Source organism: Phascolarctos cinereus, unplaced genomic scaffold (genome assembly GCF_003287225.1).
Source record: "Phascolarctos cinereus isolate Bilbo 61053 unplaced genomic scaffold, phaCin_HiC Scaffold_3;HRSCAF=262, whole genome shotgun sequence".
Classification (NCBI taxonomy): domain Eukaryota; kingdom Metazoa; phylum Chordata; class Mammalia; order Diprotodontia; family Phascolarctidae; genus Phascolarctos; species Phascolarctos cinereus.
In genome coordinates, this window is record NW_027555736.1 from 233,217,339 (window position 1) to 233,235,701 (window position 18,363).

An 18,363-nucleotide genomic window follows, 5' to 3' on the forward strand; every position below is an offset into this window, starting at 1 on the left:
CTTTCTTTCCCCCACCCCCAGTTCAATAAACTCCAATGACTCCTTACTACCCCCAGGAACAAATATAAAATCCTCTATTTTAGCTTTTAAAGGCTTTCATAACTCGACTCCTTCTACATATCTGGTCTTCTTATACCTTCCTTCTTTCCAGATATTCATCTCCTATTTGTTATACATACACACACACCCACCATGTATATGATAACTTTGTATGTAATTGTTTGCATCTTGTCTCCTCCATTAGACTGTGAGATACTTCAGAGCAGCATCTGGGGTTTTTTATTGTGTTTTTTTTGGGGGGGTGCTTTCTTTGTACTCCCAGTGCTTTGCACAGTGCCTGACACATGGCAGGCATTTAATGAATGCTTGTTGACTTCACTTTTTGACATTGCTATGGTACTCTACACACAGGAAATACAAACAATACATCCTGAGTTGAATTGAGTTGAACATCCAGATAACCTGATAATTATCCAAACAAAGGGTAGAAGTTAAATCAGGTCCCATACGGATTTTACAATTTCTCTTCTTTGCTGTTCAACTGGTTAAACAGTGTTATAGGTTTGCATCTTACAAATGTATATTAAGAAATATACATGCCCACCTCGCACAAGTGAGCCACTTTCAAGTGCTGGCTGATGTTGCTTCTTCCCATGTTCTTTGCAAATCCCAGCTGTTAACTTGAATTCAGTTTTACTGTATGATACACCAAGTTTGTCTTTGTGATTTTCTGATACTGACCTTAATGATGCCATCATAGACATGTTCTATAGAACATACCAACTTGGAATGAAATTTAGTGTATTTGAGTGTGTGTTTGTGAAGGAGAGAGAATTATGTGTCCTTGGGTTATTAAAAAGATTCGCTTTTCTCCATTTGAGATTGGCCCTCACAACCTTTTACATTCCTTCCCATGACAAAAGGCTCCTTCCCACCTCCCTTTTCCTTCTGCAAGAATTGTAGCTCCAGCCCTTGCTACCTTCCAATGTCTTCAGTTCTAGTCTGGCCCTACTAGAGCTTCCTCTGCCAGTGCTAGCCTGTCTTTTTAAAATAAAATCTGACATAAATAGCATCATTGGAAGCACACTTCACCATAAATGACATTTTCATCTCAATTACATTGACTGCGGAGAGGACCCAAAATGGCATTCTGGCCTTTTGCAGGTAAGAAAAACAAGGATAAGTGGCATGTATTTTTAAAGAGATAGAGTATAGCTTTTATTTTTTTAACCACCCCAAAATTTCCAATGGTGACTGTCAATAGACCTTATGACATGAGCACTTTTTTTCTTTAAAAATGGGTTTAAAATTAAATGAGTACTTTTTGCTCTTTTCATTTTTTTACTCTTAAAAAAATGTACTTATGTCAATGAAGAAACCTGAAGAATTGCGGCAGTTTTATGGTAATTATGTGTGTGTGTTTTTAAATACGAGACATCTCAAACCTTGTCAAGATCTGAACAACATGAAGTGTCATTCCCCAAACTAGGACCTCAGAAGGTGATGATCACAGAAAAATAACTCAGGTACAGATGGCAAAATATCTTCATGAAATTTTGAAACAATGAGAGCCCATTAAGAGATACCTGGCCAACATATCCCACATTGGTGACTTACAAGAACTACACAGAACTCAGTATTCATCTCTTAAAGGCACAGAGAAATTAGAGTAGCAGATGGAAGGAGTCTCTCTTACTCCCAACTTCTCCCAAATTCATGTGACTTTAAGAAATTTGGTGAACTGTAGCACACTGATACTCTAGGTGGTAGGACCATGGAGAAGTTGACATTTCTCAAAAGCACCAAATGGTGAGAACACCAAATAACTGACACGTTTTTGTTTTGCCTTAAAAAAAATCTTGATATAGGCACATGCCTCTCATCCTACCTCACAAAACAAATCAGAGAAGATCAAGAAGTCACACATCACACCTTTCTCTGCCAGGTCCTTTCCATCTTGTGCCTTACTTTCCTATCACTTCCCCAGAGTAAATCCATATATCCAGATAGTTCTTCATAAAATACCATGGTCGTGAAGGAACTGATAGACATATAAAAGACATGTTGTATTCAAAATGCAGCAACAGGGGCAGGAAACAAAGATTTTTGTTTTGTTTTCAGGGTTTTTTTTCCTTCGAAGCTCTAATGTTCAATTTTCCCCCCAACAAATGTATGAGTGTGGCTATATATGTTTGTGTGTGTTTGTGCGCAAACACGCTCATGTGTCTTTTCATCTTGAGTATATCAGTCCTATAAAAGACTCTGGGGGGAGAAAAGGAAACAGGGACAGAATCATGATGGATGTCTCTTAGGGAGAGTGAAATTGTTTGTGGCTGACAAATTCACACTTTTTCTTTCTCTATACAACAGCCCAGTGTTGCTCCATTTCACCTTTGTCACGGATGTCAGGAGGAAAAGAATAAACAATGAGGTAAACCTGACACCAAATAATAATAATAATAATAACAATAACAATAATAATAACATAGATTAGAAAAAAGAGGCCAAGTCAAATGATTGTGATCTGATTTGCCTCCAAAGCTGTCAGCCAGATGTGAAAACATTGTGTGTGTGTGTGTGTGTGGTGTGTGTGTGTGTTGTGTGTGTGTGTGTGTGTATAATATCCAGTTGAGACCCACAAGAGAAATCCCAATTGTGAGAACATGAAACAACCAAATACGATGGAGCTGAAAAGCAGTAAGAAGATGGGCGTGATCCTCTGCTGTGAAGGCTGGGACTGTGGGCAGGAAGGAGGTGGAAGTTGATTTTGTTGCTATTGTTGGCTTGTATTTAAATACTTGATAATTTGTGGCTTCTTTTGTCTTTCTGTTTGACTGGTTACAACTTTCCCCTTCATGTTGTCCATTAGTACCAGGGCCTAGGCTGGGGGAGATTCGAGCAGAAGATGGTGCCCCAGTGACACAGATGTCTGTCTGGTGCTTTCTCTCCTCAGCCAAACATCCTGGTGGTCACTGGAGGGGAGTGGTGAGGCTGAGAGCTTCCTTGGATCCATGGGCCCTCAGCTGCTCAGAACCCTTTGATATAACAATAGGCTTCCAGTGTGGCAAAGAGAATGTACAGGAGCCACAGGGTCACGAAGAGCAAAGTTGTGGCCAGCCTGCAGCCCCGAGGGCCACCCAACTCCCCACCAAGGTGGGGTCGTCTCCTGTATAGGAGGACGCTGATGCAGACAAAAGCAAAGATGGTGAAGAGGGTGACAGAGAAGGCCAGGGTGCCCGCTGAGACATGGAATTCCTGTCCTTTCAGGGCCCAGTAGATGGCAGCCACTGACCAGGCTAGGCCAATGCCCAGGAAGACATTAACCGCGTTGCTACCTGTGACATTGCCTATGGAGGCATCAGCATATACATCCTGGATGGCGGCTGCTTTGCTGGCAAAGGTGTCTGGAATAGGGAAAAGATGGGGTGGAATAAGTAGGGTGGAAAAAACTGAGTGTTATACCTGGGAATGGCCTACCCCTAAGAGCTGAACTTCAAAAAATGGTGTGGTGCAATATAGTGAAAATAACAATGTGTTGGGAATTAGGAGACTCGATTTCAAGTCCTGGCTCTCATGGTCATTAGCTACGTGAATTTGGACAAGTCACTTAACATCTCTAGGTCTCAATTTCCTCATCTGGAAAATGAGAGGGTTGGATTATATGACCTCTAAGGTAATTTAAGGTAATTTACTTCTCCAAATCTGTGATCCTATGTCAGCCCTTAAAGTCTGGGGCCATTTTAAAAATTCATTTTTGTATTTCAACACTTGCTGGTCTACTTGAGCCCCTAATCCTGATTTTGATCCAAATCAGCTGCATGACCTTTGTTGGACAAGCCAGCTCAATTCCCAGGGCCTCAGTTTGTTAATCTGTAAAATGAGGGGGCATCTATGACTCTGTGATTGACCCGATCGATGATCTGCACTTTGGACATTTATCCAGCATGGGGTATTCTAGGCCTGTGGAGTCTGTCCAGTGATAGGACAAGATGATCTCTTGGGTCTTCCAGCTCTGAAACCCTGTCGTGTTCCAGAGTCTGCTCTGTGGCGATGCTTGGACTCTAGCTGTCAGGGAGCTAACAAAGGTAGATGATTAGAGGCTTAGTCTTACAGTGCTGTCGGCTCCATGGGACGGTCCAAACTAGACCAGGGTGAGTTATTTGGGATCACTGAGAGACACAAAGGCGTCTAAAACCCTTGACTGCACATGCTGTTTGAGAACAGGTGTTATGTTTTACAGGCAGCTAGGTGGCCAAGAGGATAGAGCTCTAGGCCTGGAGTCAAGAAGACCCAAGTTCAAAACAGGCCTCAGAAGCTGTGTGACCCTGGGCAAGTGTCCCATGTTCCTTGTCCCTCAGTAATTAAATTAGGGTGATGACAGTATCCACCTCTCAGAGCTGCTGTGAGGATCAAATGAGATAACACATCTAAAGTGCTTGGCATGGTACCTGGCATATCGCAGGTGCTTAATAAACCTTCCTCCCTATACCTGGTAATTAATTTTTGTAGTGCTCAGTATGCAAAATCAGCAAAAGGATGGGGCTGACAACAGCAACATTTTGTGTTCAGAAAGTACTTTGTGTGCATTATGTTGTTGGAGCCTCACGAATCACTGTGATATAAGTAGTGTTGGCCCCATTTTACAGATGAGCACACTGAGGCTTAGAACGAGTTAAATGACTTGATGAAGGTCAACCAAGAGGTTTTCCGGCCTTCAAGGGACCAACCTCTTCATATTTAAGGGTATCCTGAGTTTGGGCCATTTTAGGCAGGATTCTAAGGCAATGGGGCATGGTATGCATAAAGTTCCTATTTCCTCACCATAAAGCATTGTGCAAGATGGTTGGCCTAAGAGAAGCTGTCAAGAACCAATGGCCTGAGCCCCAAAATGGCTGTTTTTGCTGAAGAACAGGGATAAGGATAGCGTCGTATATGAGTCATGTAGCATTTTCTCCCCACCGACCCCATCTTCTCCAAATCCCTTTCCCGTATTCTCACCTGGGACGGAAGTGCCAAAGGCCACAAAAACAACAGCTGTGACGGAGTCCTTGAGGCCAATGGTGCAGCCAAAGTGGGAAGCCAGGTCACCGATGATGGCGGTGAGCATACCAATGATGAGGATTGAAACCACAAAGCAGGCCCAGCCGTGGCAGTACTCTGTCGGGGGCACACAGGCAAAGAGCACCTTCCAGAAGACGGTGAGGAAGTGCATGACATAGTCGAAGCAGGAAGGCAGCCTCTCCTCCCCTGATTCATCCTCATCCTCATCTCCTGCTGGGATCGAGAAAAATGGGGGCAGGTAAAGTATACAGAAGATCCTATTTTCACTCCTTATTCCTTCTGAATCCAACTAACTAGCAGAGAATTTATATTCCTCTATGTGTGCATGTGTGTGTACACACGTGTGCGTGGGAGCATGTGTGAGCACATATTGGTATTTAGACCTTTTCCCAAAGGGAGCAGGAAGAAAGAGTCCTGCAGACCCAAGGACATGCCCCTTTAAATACCCTATACCACAACAGACTGATATTGCTTTCTCTTGGCCAATTTCAAACAGAATTTAGGTCACAGGCTGAGACAAATTGGTGTAGGAGGGAACTACATTTGCTTCTCTACTGTAGTGAAACACATGATACCCAACTGATCATAAAACCCAGGAATTATGCTTATGAGATATTAACAGATACCCAGAAAGGACAGTTTTAGATACTTAGAAATGGTATCATATCAGTGCTTCCCCCCCAACTTTTTTTCTCCTTTTTGAGGATGATATAGTAGTATCAATAAAATACAGAGATGATGAGGAAAGCTTTGGCAACTTTCATCCCATCCACGTGGGTCCTCCTGGGAGGAGAAAGAAAAAAAGCAGCTGATCTTTCATGGACCAGGATAGATGGGCAAAAAAGAAAGCCAACAGCACTTCTCACTGTCAGGGCAAACAGAGGCATCAAGCTTCAGAGGAGGGAATAACCAACGTTGTTTAAAAAGGAGGAGGAAGAGTTCATAGGATCATAGATTCAGAACTGGGAAGGATGTGTCATCTAGTCCAATTGCCTCATTTTTCTAATGGAGGCATCCTGGATGTGGAGTCAGATGACCTGGGTTGACATCCCAGTTCTTCTACTGACTACACTTACCCTCTCTTTCAAGATGTCCCCAAAAGCTAAAGATAAGGCAGATGGATCTTGCTTTGAATAATCCAAGATTGTCTACTAGGAAAAGATAGACTCTATCTACATGCAGTTGGCACATTCACCCTGTGATGGCATAGCGTGCTTGGAGTGGTCTGGGCTTCATAATAGGCAGTGTTTCATGGCAAGAAAATCACCAAGCTCAGTGTAAGAAAGCATGGATTCTAGTTTTGTTTGGTTTTTTCTGTACTCTGTGTGAGTTTTAGAAAATCATATCATCTTTCTGGACCTCAGTTTCCTTATTTGTAAGATGAAGGGATTGGAATAGACCTTCAAGGTTCCCCCCAGCTCTAATACTCTGTAATTCAATGCTGAATTTTTTTTGAGCGTTCCCTTAAACACCAGAAAATGCATTACTCCTCTATTTTCCTTCCCCTCTGGCCTCTTTTTGTCAAGGGACCAAAGTAGTGATCAGAGGGTAACAGAAGGAGAGGATGGATCCTTAGCCATTGATGTTGGAAAGTGGGTCAGGAGCAAATCTTCTTTCCGGGGCTATAACTTTACTCTGACACTGGGACCTGTGGGATATGACCTTGTGGGTTGCTATGGCAATGAAGAATTCTGAAAGCAGCCATGGCAACTCTCTGTTTACCATTTGCTGAGAGGCAAACATACTTGTGCTTTGCTGATATGGTAAGGGAGAGGGAGAGAGGGAGGGAGGGATGGGGGAGAGAGAGGGAGAGAGGGAGAGCGAGAGCGAGCGAGAGAGAGAGAGAGAGAGAGAGAGAGAGAGAGAGAGAGAGAGAGAGAGGAGAGAGAGGGAGAGCACACTAGCACTGTGGTTTTCTACCTCACGGCAGTATTTATGAGTTATGGTCTACAGAAATGCCATGGGACATCACTAAAGGTAGTCCTTTGATCTCAGGGCAACAGAAAAAAAAGTGAAACATCCAGCTTCCAATTTTGACAGAAGAATGTCTTCTTAAGGAGCTAAAAGCACCTTATAATGAAGCTTGACCTCAGAGAGGAGTTGAAAAAATACACAGGTAGAGAATTCTATCACTGTATATGCTGCCAAAATTGGTTGATATGTTAGTTTGTTTTGCTGAATTGCTTTGCTTCTCTTTTATTTTTTATTACAAAGGATGGTTTGCTGGGTAGGAGAGGGGGAAGGGATATATTTAGAAATGAAGGTGATATGAAAACAAAAGATATAAGTGAAATTCTTTTAAAAGGCACCTTCACAATTTTATTAGTTCTCAAAGTTCAGAAGTAAACAGGCAAAGAATGTGTTGCCTCTCTTTTTACAGAAAGGGGAAACCAATATACAGAGGTGTGTTACCATTCACCTGCACATTTGGGAATAGGATAATGAATCCAGGCATATGGGTATCCTCAGAAATAGGAATCTCCATCTTCTCCTAAGACATGGACCAATGTTTCTTCTTTCCCCCACTGGCTACCCCTTCTCACCAGTATTGCCCAACCTCCTTAGCATCCATAACTCTAACTCTTCTCACCTGCACTGACAGTGATGGCCTCCATGAATTGATCACGCCAGGAATGTGTCCCCACAACCAGGGCCAGGTTTGTCTTCTTGATTAATTTGTCTACTGTAGTCTGTCAAAGAAACAGAAACCTGAAGCCATGAGGTCAGAATTCTCAGGGTCCACTGAGGAATTCTGTGTTATTTGGAATAGGGATGGGGGAAAGGGGAGCAAGATGAGAGAATGCCTCATTGCTGGAGGCTGGGGAAATTACAAATGGATTTGTGTAGGCTGAGGACTGAAGAGGACTGAAAAGTATCAAAGGACCCTTCTCTCCTTTTTTTTTCTTTCTTCACATTTCCCCAGAAATAATAGTCACAATAACCATCTCTAATAGGACCTGTGCTACTGCAATGAGTTTATACCACCTGAGCTTTAAAAATGAAATTATAATAATAATTATGATGAAATATGATTTAGAACTTAAAGGCACTTTAGAGATCATCTGGTCATAGGATTTTAGCATCACAGGATTTAGCTATGAAAGGGACCACAATGATCACCTTCTTCAGTATGAAGAAAAAGAAACTGAGGCCTTGAGAGGTTAGGAGACCTGCCAGTGGATACAAATGTTAAATAAGTAGCATTTTTATAATCCCTCCTAATTTCTTTAATTTGTCCTCATAACTTCTCCCTTGTGGCAGTGTTATATCCATTTCCCAGAGTAGAGAATTGAGACATAGCACAATTTAAATTATTTCCCCCTGTTACACAGCCACTTGATGGTGGAACTGGACCTAAACCCCAAATCTCTTGCCTCCCATCCCAGCACTCTTTCAATTCAGTCTCACTGATGTCCTGACCTTGAATTCATAGGACTCTTCAATGATTACTTCTAATTTGGGGTGCTCGCCCAACACTGGCTTTCCCATCTCTGCTATCCTCTTGGCCTCCTCCTCCTCCACGGATAGCTTCCTGTCAGTCACATCTGTAACAAAACAAAATCAAACCAAACTTCAGGACACTTTCCCCCAGAAGCCTACAATTCAGTGCTTTGGGTGAAAGGAGTAGGGAAAGAACATACATTTCTTATGCATATTAACACCTTTATTACTTAGCACCTTTAGCAAGAAGATCCAGGTCCTTTATAGATATCCTATTAATTTCCACAAAATGATTACTGTCTTATTTTTCATATGGGAAATTCATCAAGGAATTGCATTACATCCCCAAGTCACTCAAAAAGTTACTGACAGGATCAGACATAAATCTCAAATCCTTGCCCAACATCTATCCCCAACTCATTATGGCTCCTGTTTTTTTAGACAAGGATGCCTCTAACTTCCCCTCCACTGACATGAATATTCCATTATCTTTCATGTGGAAAAGTGCAACTGTTGAATGGCTGAACAATAACTTCATGACATAGTCCTGGGTGGAAAGTAAAGAACATTGGACCCAGCAGAAATGCCTGCCATGTTGCACAAACAGCTGTTTACAGCACTTCAGAACTGGGATGGTGCCAATAAAGAGAAGGAGGCTGCTTCCAGGAATATCAGCATTTAAAGAGCATGCCATTCTCACGATAAGGAATCTGGAACATTTCCCAAAAACCTCACGAGCTTTCACCTAGTGATGCCTAAAACTAACTCTATGGGAGCTAGGCAAAATTTTCTCAAAACAATTCTGATTGTTCAACTCCAATCAGTCTCTTTGCTTCCTTCCAGAGCTCCCCTTGGGAAGTCTAGCATCCTGACTCTGTGGCCAATAAAGGCTCTTCCCAATTATACTGGCAACTCCCTTTTAAGGCAGCTTCAATATGCAGACAGATATATTTTCTTAAGGAATAAGAAGTGTTTGGCAGCTTATTCTTTCCAGAGCTTATTTTGACTTAGACACATCTAGTTCCACATGTGCTCATACAATTAATTCTTTCATTTGGCACCTTAATTACTTTCACACCACATGCTGAGTTTCCCTGGGGATTCCTATGCTTTGGATAATCTCAAGATACATCGATGTCATGAGGCCTTTCCTTTCTTTATATAGCTTGATGAATTGGTGTGAGAGGGGAAAAAAAAAAACTAAGGTCAGCTCATGTTGGTGTGGGGATCCATTAAAATGATCAAAAATGAGTGATCCACTGAAGGATTTCCCCAGCAGCAAGGATGGCAAATAGCTAATGGGAAATCTGAAGAATTAATTTTAAAAAAGCTTTAATAGGGAGGCTGGAGCATTAATACCAAGAAGCCTCTGAACTGTCCATGGTGCTGTCTTTCCCTAGTAGGTTTAAAATACAGCCAGACTTCGATTATTCCCAAAAAAGGTTAGGACTCTCTTATGGGAAATTGTCTCCTTGAATTTCCAGGTGAATTGACAACATCCAAATGTTTTCATTTCCTCTGGCCCCATCATCTGAGCATCTCAATAGCTAATTCCTTTAGACAACAATAGGCTATGCCTAGAGTGTAAGTAAACCTGGAAGACAGTCCTCTGGACACACAATAGTGACCTACCTCCCCTTTAAAGAGTGATTGAAGAGTCCCCTTAGGCTCTTAGGGCCATTCCATCAGATTCCTCAGAAATCAGAGCATGGATTCTCTGTGTGTGTGTGTGTGTGTGGTGTTTTATTGGATATCACTGTCTCACAAAAGAAGGGTTGTACTCTGTCTGGCAGAGATGTGCTATTTTCCCCTAGGTCATATCTGTACATGGGCCACACAGCTCCTTATGCCAACATAATGAGTTCCCTAGTGACATGTCATTGTACCTATGTAAGTCTTTGTCTATCTGCCAATCTAGTACTGTATCTATTAGGTAGAATATTGATTTACCTATTGACCTATCCACTTCTCTGTGATGGCAATCGGGTTTGTTATCCAGATTTCTATATAAATTTCTGTATCTGTTTATGAATCTCTGTCTAGGACCTTGTACCTTGTGTATACTATGGCATCTAGTAAAGAGCTTTATAATATTAAATCTTCCATAAATATTTGCTGATCTACGTGTCTCCAAAGCACTAGAGATGCTGAACCTCAGTTTCACCATCAGTATGGATCCTGTAGATTTTTGTTCCTTCCACTGAATTCAAACCCCAACTAGGATTTCTTGAGAGAAAGCTGAGCCAGAAACAATTATTCTGCTCACTATTATGCACTATGATGTGACTGGAATCCTCCATGATTCAAGGGAAAATAGGGATTAGTGATGACCTGGACAGTCTGCTTGGTGTATGAGCAAAATTGATCAAAATTTGAAGACTAGGAAGGACAGTTTCAGAGGAGGAAGGGAAGATAAAATAGAGGCTTGAAAAGCACATGAAGAGAGAACAGTTTGTCAAGCTTAAAGCAGATGAAGTTATGGGTGATGACTCAAAAACTTTCACATGGGAAAAGTAGATACAGAGAATCCCTGAATTTCAGAATGCATCCCTGGGCTTGATTAGACAGTATAGGCATAGAAAGAAAGGTTTAATTTCCATTACCCCACTGGCAGAGGTTTCCCACCCTATAAAAATAGTTTAAAAAAAAAAAGCTTGAGGCTACCCAATGAGTTTAAATCATGCTCCCAAATGACAGATTTCCAAATTCAGAAGCCCATGAAGATGCATTCTTGCATCTAATTTGAGCTTATAGGCAGATCAAAGTTGACATCCATGGAGAGTGGGGTGAGAGTAGGAAGTTAATAAGTTTTGGAGAAAAAGCCTTTTCCTCTAATCTGAAACACTGAAAAAAAATAATTTTAATTAACGAAAATGGTTGAAGGTTTTGGTAGAACTATATGTGACAGAATTAAACCATGAAAATTATCAGAGAGAAGGGAAAAATGGGACAAGTGAAGATAAAGCTTCTATAACCAAATTTATTTATTCCCTTTTCTTGTCATCTTGCCTTTTTTTCTCTTTTCCTCTCTTCCTTTCAAAGAAATATAGATGGATTTATCCACACCATTAAAAAAGGAACTCACTAAAATAAATGTGTGATCTATATTGACAACCCAGCATTAAGTTTGAAGGGTGACTTCACCTACTGAAAAATAATGTAGCATGTGGTAGCAAGAAGACCTTTGTACCTCACACAACTTCAGATGGTTCTTCACCAAGAGGTCTAGAAATATATATATGACATTTTCTTAAGAGGTAATAAAACATCTTCCTATAAAACCACATTTCCTCTTGCCTTGACCCTTTCTGCACTAAGCTATTAGCTGCAGCTCCTCTCTAATACCCAGGAGAAAGGTAATGCTAACTTTTTGCCTTGAGTCTGACTAATGCTTCATATTGGATCCCACTTACAGAAGCATACCCCAGACTCAGGACCGAATCACATTGTAAGCCTAAAATTTATTTCAGAATCTCTTTTAAATTAATTTGACTCCTTTCATTAGGGCATTCCAACATTTCTATTTCCAGCCAGGAGAAAAGCTTCAAATATTTCTTCGAGTTTACTTAACACATTTCTTGGTATAACTGGGTATGAAAGTCAATGATGACATTTTCAAGTATTCTAGCAGCTTGGGTCTCAGCACCAAGCAATGGGTCTTGTACATAGTGGGTACTTAATAACTATTTGTTAATTTGAATTGAATTAATGAGATAGAAAAGTTCTAGAATCAATGAAGTTCCCAAATTATTGCATAACTGACTTTTCTAATTCTGGCTGACAGTTTGAGGGTTCCCCCCCACACACACACACCAAGGCCCCTACAGCTTTTGAAACAAAAAGATATTCTCAAAATTCATCTTCAAAAGCCTGTTTTCAGGGGCTATACTCCTCAATTTCTCATTTTTCCATTACCTAATTGAGATGTCAGGAGAATCAGGACTAGGGAGGAGTCTTACTAATATGTTCCATTTCCCATCCAAGAGTCAGAAGGTACCGGCTAAATAATAGGCCCAAAGAATTTTACATATGAAAGGGATCTTAGAAGTCATAAAATCCAACCCCTTCTTTATTCATGAATCCTTTCTGCAATGCTCCTGACAAGTGGTTATCCAAACTCTGCTTAAACACTTTCAATGAAGAGAAACTTCTTCCCTCATAAGACAGGTCATTTCATTTTTGGTTATCTCGATCAGTAAATTCTTCCTTATCTTGAGCTAAATCTACCTTCCTCTAACCTCCAACCACCAGTCCCACTTTTCCCATCTGGATGCATACAGAATACAGCTAATCCATCTTTCATATGAAAAGCCCTACAGATATTTGGAAACAGTAGCAATGTTCCTGCCCCATTCCCTTATAAGTCCATGTAAAAATGATGCTAAGAATACCACTTCTGACTCAAAACTGTGTAAAATTAGTGAAACAAGGCCTCAAACCTTTGAAGAACTTGCCAGGGTTAAATATCCTTGACATCCCCAAGCTGACTGCCAAACCTTAGTCCCCATTATGACACAAGTGTCCCTTAAAAAGGGGCAAAGAGCAGAAGCCATCTGACAACCGACAGGAAGAAAAAAGAAGAAAAACCAACCTCTTACCTGGAGACAACAGGAGTGCTGTTTGAAAATGTAAACCATACAGGAAAAAGAGAGAAAATGGAAGAGAGTTAATGTCCCATATGGAAACATTTTCTAGGGTTTTTTTTAGGGTGCCAGAAAGAGGAGCGCAGTGCTGTTAGTAGGTGAGAACTCTGCAGCCACAAGTGAGCCTGTGCAGAAGCAGTAGGATGCAATTGAAGCAGATAAAAGGGGTGTCCACTAGGGGCCCTGGAATTCCAAATTCTCTCTTTTTTTTCCATTCCCAGTACATCTGGGAATGGAATGGAGGCCAGGGCTGAGTCAGGACTATTAGAAGGCTTAGGCTAGGGGAAGAGAGAGGGTTGGTCATGTGAGACATAAGTGCCTGAGTTCCATAGAACTGAAAAGAGGAAGTAAGAACAAAGCCACTATCAAAACCAAAGGCAACAGTGCTGGGCTTACCATCAGTGGTGGGTACAATCAGAAACATGAACCCTAACGGCGATCATACATTCTAGCTTGGGAAAATGGAACTATGGTTTTATTTCTCACTTCATGGAGCAAACTTCCTGCTCAGTCCACAGGATGGCCTCTCAAGTTGTCCATTGGACCTAAACTGTTACAAACAATCTCCTAGCTATTGTGTCAATGAGACTTCTGTCCAGGGAGGAGAAAGAGGTGGTGCAAGGCACTGTATATGTAGCACATGCTACCTTTTACTGTTATTTGTTTTATATAGATGTAACGGTAGTCTCGGGCAGCAAGGTGGTATAGTGGATAGAGTGCCAGGCCTGGAGTCAGGAAGATTCATCTTCCTGAGTTCAAATCTGGCCTCAGACACTTAATAGCTGTGTGACTCTGGCCAAGTCACTTAAGCTTGTTTGCCTCAGTTTTCTCATGGCAAACCACTCTATTATCTTTCACAAGAAAACCCCACAAGGGGTCATGAAGAGTCAGGCAGGACTGAAAAATTACTGAACAACTTACACAGTTGTCCCTGCAACTATATTGTGAGTTCTTTTTGGACAAAGCCCTCCTTGTGTTTCAAGACCCAGAACCAACTGATTTTTGGTGATAGAAGACATTGTAGTTTGATGCTTTACTTCTATGGCATTTCACTTTAAGGAATTCAAAGCATTGTTTCTAAAAGGCCTCTGGGTTATTGGAAAATAGAGGATTATGAAATTATATTAGAATGAAAGTCCATAGCAATGGAGTGCAGGCTTTCTGACTCAAGTTTATTGGTCAATGCCACCAAAGTCACGTGATTTTGCTTCTGGAGAAAAATAAAGCCTGTGAGGAGGGAAAACAGAAGCTGCCTCTTCACTGACTGAGTCCAAACTCTCAGCTAATCAGCCACCCTCCTATGGAAACGACTAACCATAAGACATTAAGTATGGTCAGATTTGACAGGTATGGCCCCTCTAGAAAACACCCAGGAGCCTATAGTCCTAACCTTTTATCTGTAACATTCCTCTTAGAAGGAGGTGGACCCCCAGAACAGTAATCAAGATCAAGATCATAGCACCCCAAGATCACAGCTGACTAGAATTTCACTAAGCTCTGACAGTTGTCTCAATAAATCTGAGTCATGCTGCTCAGCAGCTACTAAGTAGGTCAGAGACATCCAGGTAGAACTGACCCTTAGTGATTCTGAACTCTGGGAGGCTACCACTTTTGGAAGCTGATGCTAGGGAATCCTGGACATCTGTGAGGAACACCAAAGCAGCATCATCAGATGGATAGATAGATAGATAGACAGAGAGACAGACAGAGAGAGAGAGAGACAGAGAGAGAGACAGAGAGAGAGAGAGAGAGAGAGAGAGAGAGAGAGAGAGAGAGAGAGAGAGAGAGAGAGATCCTCTTGTGCTCAGGAAAGAATCCTTTGCCTGTTCCCAGAGTGCTTCAGGAAAGGAGAGGAAAAACTGTTTTCTTCTGTAAATAAAGAACAACACTGTAGTTGCCTCCACAGATTCCAAGCTTGATGCCTCATCATGGCACAGAGGTGACTTTGTGCTGTCAAAGGCTATGCAAGCAAATTAAGTTCTAGCAGATTCTACCCTGCTGCAAAGGCTTTATGTATGGTTTTGTCAACAGAATGAATCTGCTTTCTGAGGACCAGAGACTAATCATCAGTCGGTCATGGGAAACCCATGAAACATGGTTCCCAGTACTGGACAGCCCTCTCCTTGCTTCTGCAATGATAGCAGCAGGGTAGTGGGAAAAGGAATAAGGTGTGCTAAGAAAAATGCAGGTTTTAGGCTGTCTATACATTTTCACTTGGCTGTTGTGCACTAAATGTTAGATCCTTGTCCAACAATTGACAAGTAACATACTACCCAAGAAATGGAATCTTATAGATCTTATCATTCTTGCTATAAATGAAATAAGATGGAAGAAGGAAATTGTAGCTAAAAACAAGGATGGCTCATAGGTTCTCCTTGGAGAAACAAATAAAGGCACTGGGAGAGATGATTTTATCATGTGTCCAAATGCACTAAGAAATAAAATTCATAGGACAGCTCATATTACAGCATTCATGGCTGATGTTGTTTGTCTGTTGTTCTTGAAGAGGACTGTGACATCAGGATACGACTTGCAAGTGAATTGGACCTAAGTGAGGAGGGCTGTGCAAAGTCCCCAGCCTCATGTTCTCCTCGGGAGCCATCTGGGTCCAGTGGCAAGATATAGATCAGGACAACTGGAGATGGCCCCCGGTGCTCATGGTAGCTATTTGCAAAAAGACTGACATGAAATAATTGTACAAGCATCAATGTTTGTTACTCAAAATTAAGAAGAGGGGGGAGAATTCTAGGAACAACTTGATCATATCTGTCAAATTGAATCAAAATACACACTAAAACTTTGTGACTTCAATTCACAAGTGAGAATAGGCGAAGGCGATAAGAGGAAGGAAAGACTTTTAGATGACACAGGAGCCTAATTTCTCTACATCATTCAGAACTTTGGGAAAATACTAGGTAGGTGCTAGACATACTTGACAATAAATAATATAACCCACATAAAATGATTATATTTTAATACACAGAAAATGACCCATTATTGATGTGGAAATCATTATTTGTTTTCCAATTTTATTAATTTATTTATTTTTAGTTTTCAGCATTCACTTCCATAAGATTTTTAGTCCCAATTTTCTCCCCATCTCACCCCTCCCCCACCCCAAGATGGTGTGCATTCTGAATACCCCTTCCCCAAATCTGCCCTCCCTTCTATCTCCTCCCTCCTTCTCTTATCCCCATCCCCTTCTATTTTCCTGTAGGGCAGGATAGATTTCTATACCCCATTGCCTGTTTATCTTATTTCCCACTTGCATGTGAAAACAATTTTTAACATTTGTTTTTAAAACTCTGGGTTCCACTATGCCCAAAGGGTCACAAAAATGTACATACCCTTTGATCCAGCAATAGCACTTCTAGGGCTATATCCCAAAGAGATCAAATAAATGGGAAAAGGAACCACATGTACAAAAATATTCATAGCAGCTCTTTTTGTGGTAGCAAAGAATTGGAAATTGAGAGGATGCCCATCGATTGGGGAATGGCTGAGCAAGTTGTGGTATATGAATGTAATGGAATACTATTGTGCTATAAGAAATGATGAACAGGCTGACTTCAGAAAAACCTGGAAAGACTTAATGTGGTCTGATGCTGAGTGAAGTGAGCAGAACCAAGAGGACTTTGTACACAATAACAGCCACATTATGCGATGACTAATATTGTTAAACTGAACCCTTCTCAGCATTACGAGGATCTAAGACATCTCCAGAGGCCTCGGGATGGAAAATGCTGTCCACATCCAAAGAAAGAACTATGGAAGTCGAATCGCTATCACTTACTTTTACCTTCTGCTGAGTTTTGTTTCATCTTTCTGATGATTCCTCCTATTGGTTTTAATTTTTTATTTACAACTTCACTAATGTGAAAATACGTTTAATGGGTATGTAAATGTAAAGCCTATATCAGATTGTGCACCATCTTGGGGAGGGTGGAGGGGAGGAAGGGGGAGAAAAATTTTCAACTCAAAAGCATATGGAAGTGATTGTTGATAAATCAAAATAAATTAATAAAATTTTAAAAAAACCTCTGGGTTCCAAATTTTCTCCCTTCCTCCCTCCCTACCCACTCTCATTGAGAAGGCAAGCAACTTGATACAGGTTATGCATATGATACAGTCATGCAAAACACTTCCATAGTAGTCATGTTGTGGAAAACTAACTATATTTCCCTTCATCCTATCCCAGCCCTGCCCCCCCATTTATTCTATTCTCTCTTTTGACCCTGACCTCCTCCTCAGAAGTATTTGCTTGTGATTGTCCCTTCCCCCAATCTGCCCTCTCCTCTATCATCCCCCTGCTCTCTTATCCCTTTCCTCCCTATTTGTGGAAATCATTCTTGATTCAGCTGTTTGAGTGTAGTCAGACCACCAACTTAAAAGGCCAAAGATCAGAACTGGTACAAAACCATAAAAAAGAATAAAAATTTAAAAAATACGTGGCAATTGAAATGATTTAATTCTAACCTTTTCAAATAAATGTAATATTAACTTATTCAAGCAAAGTTATCTATAATGCAAAGTGGATTACGGATGGAAGAAAGGGTACGGATAAAGTCTATACAGAAATTTCATACGTAAGTTTAACCAATGTAGATCAATTGTGAAAACAAGGACATCAAAAGAATCTTTTAATACCTTATTCAGAAAACACTCATTTTTAAGTAGAGAGATGTATCAACCAAAGACAATACTGGTTTAGAATATAAACTCATCAGTAAAGTCTTAGAAGGATAATGAAAGATTATAAGCATTACTACTTCATAAAATGGAGGAACATATTAGAAGTTAAAACCAGTTTAAAGAAAACTCGGTCAGGGGCAGCTAGGTGATGCAGTGGATAAAGCACTGACCCTGAAGTCAGGAGGACCTGAGTTCAAATCCAGCCTCAGACCAAACACTTGACACCTACTAGCTGTGTGACCTTGGGCAAGTCACTTAACCCCAATTGCCTTAAAAAAAAAAGGGACAGTTTGGTCAGATACTCAACTAAACAAAGTCATCCTGAAGGCATTAAAGAGTGAAAATTCCATGGAAGGAGGGCAATAAACAAGAAAAAAATGGGGAAAACCTGCGAAGATTTTTTTTAACATTCTTTTCAACACTGAGGACAGTAGAGTCACCACATTTGGACATTAACATTACAGCCTCAGATGTACTTATAGAAGAAGTAGAAATAGTATCAAAGGGAAGAAAGACAAGAAAATCA

General features: G+C 40.9%; 1 protein-coding gene and 1 long non-coding RNA gene across 4 annotated transcripts in view; one reads left to right on the forward strand and one right to left on the reverse strand.

Moving 5' to 3' along the window:
• Window positions 1–2,604: 2,604 nt before the first annotated feature.
• The window catches only part of SLC8A3 (solute carrier family 8 member A3), a 226,126-nt gene continuing 210,367 nt past the window's right edge, over window positions 2,605–18,363 (reverse strand). For 2 of the 3 annotated variants that reach the window (XM_020986395.2, XM_020986397.2), the window contains 4 exons: window positions 8,482–8,606; window positions 7,652–7,751; window positions 4,999–5,274; window positions 2,605–3,404 (listed from right to left, as the gene is read on the reverse strand). In XM_020986395.2, coding sequence (XP_020842054.1) covers window positions 3,028–3,404; window positions 4,999–5,274; window positions 7,652–7,751; window positions 8,482–8,606 — 878 coding nt within the window. In that variant the 3' untranslated portion in view covers window positions 2,605–3,027. The remainder of the gene's footprint in view (window positions 3,405–4,998; window positions 5,275–7,651; window positions 7,752–8,481; window positions 8,607–18,363) is intronic. The other variant, XM_020986398.2, reaches the window with a different exon arrangement.
• Window positions 6,760–11,620, forward strand: LOC110208382 (uncharacterized). The gene is made up of 3 exons (XR_002324475.2): window positions 6,760–6,824; window positions 7,057–7,177; window positions 11,545–11,620. It is a non-coding gene; the product is annotated as an uncharacterized LOC110208382 (long non-coding RNA).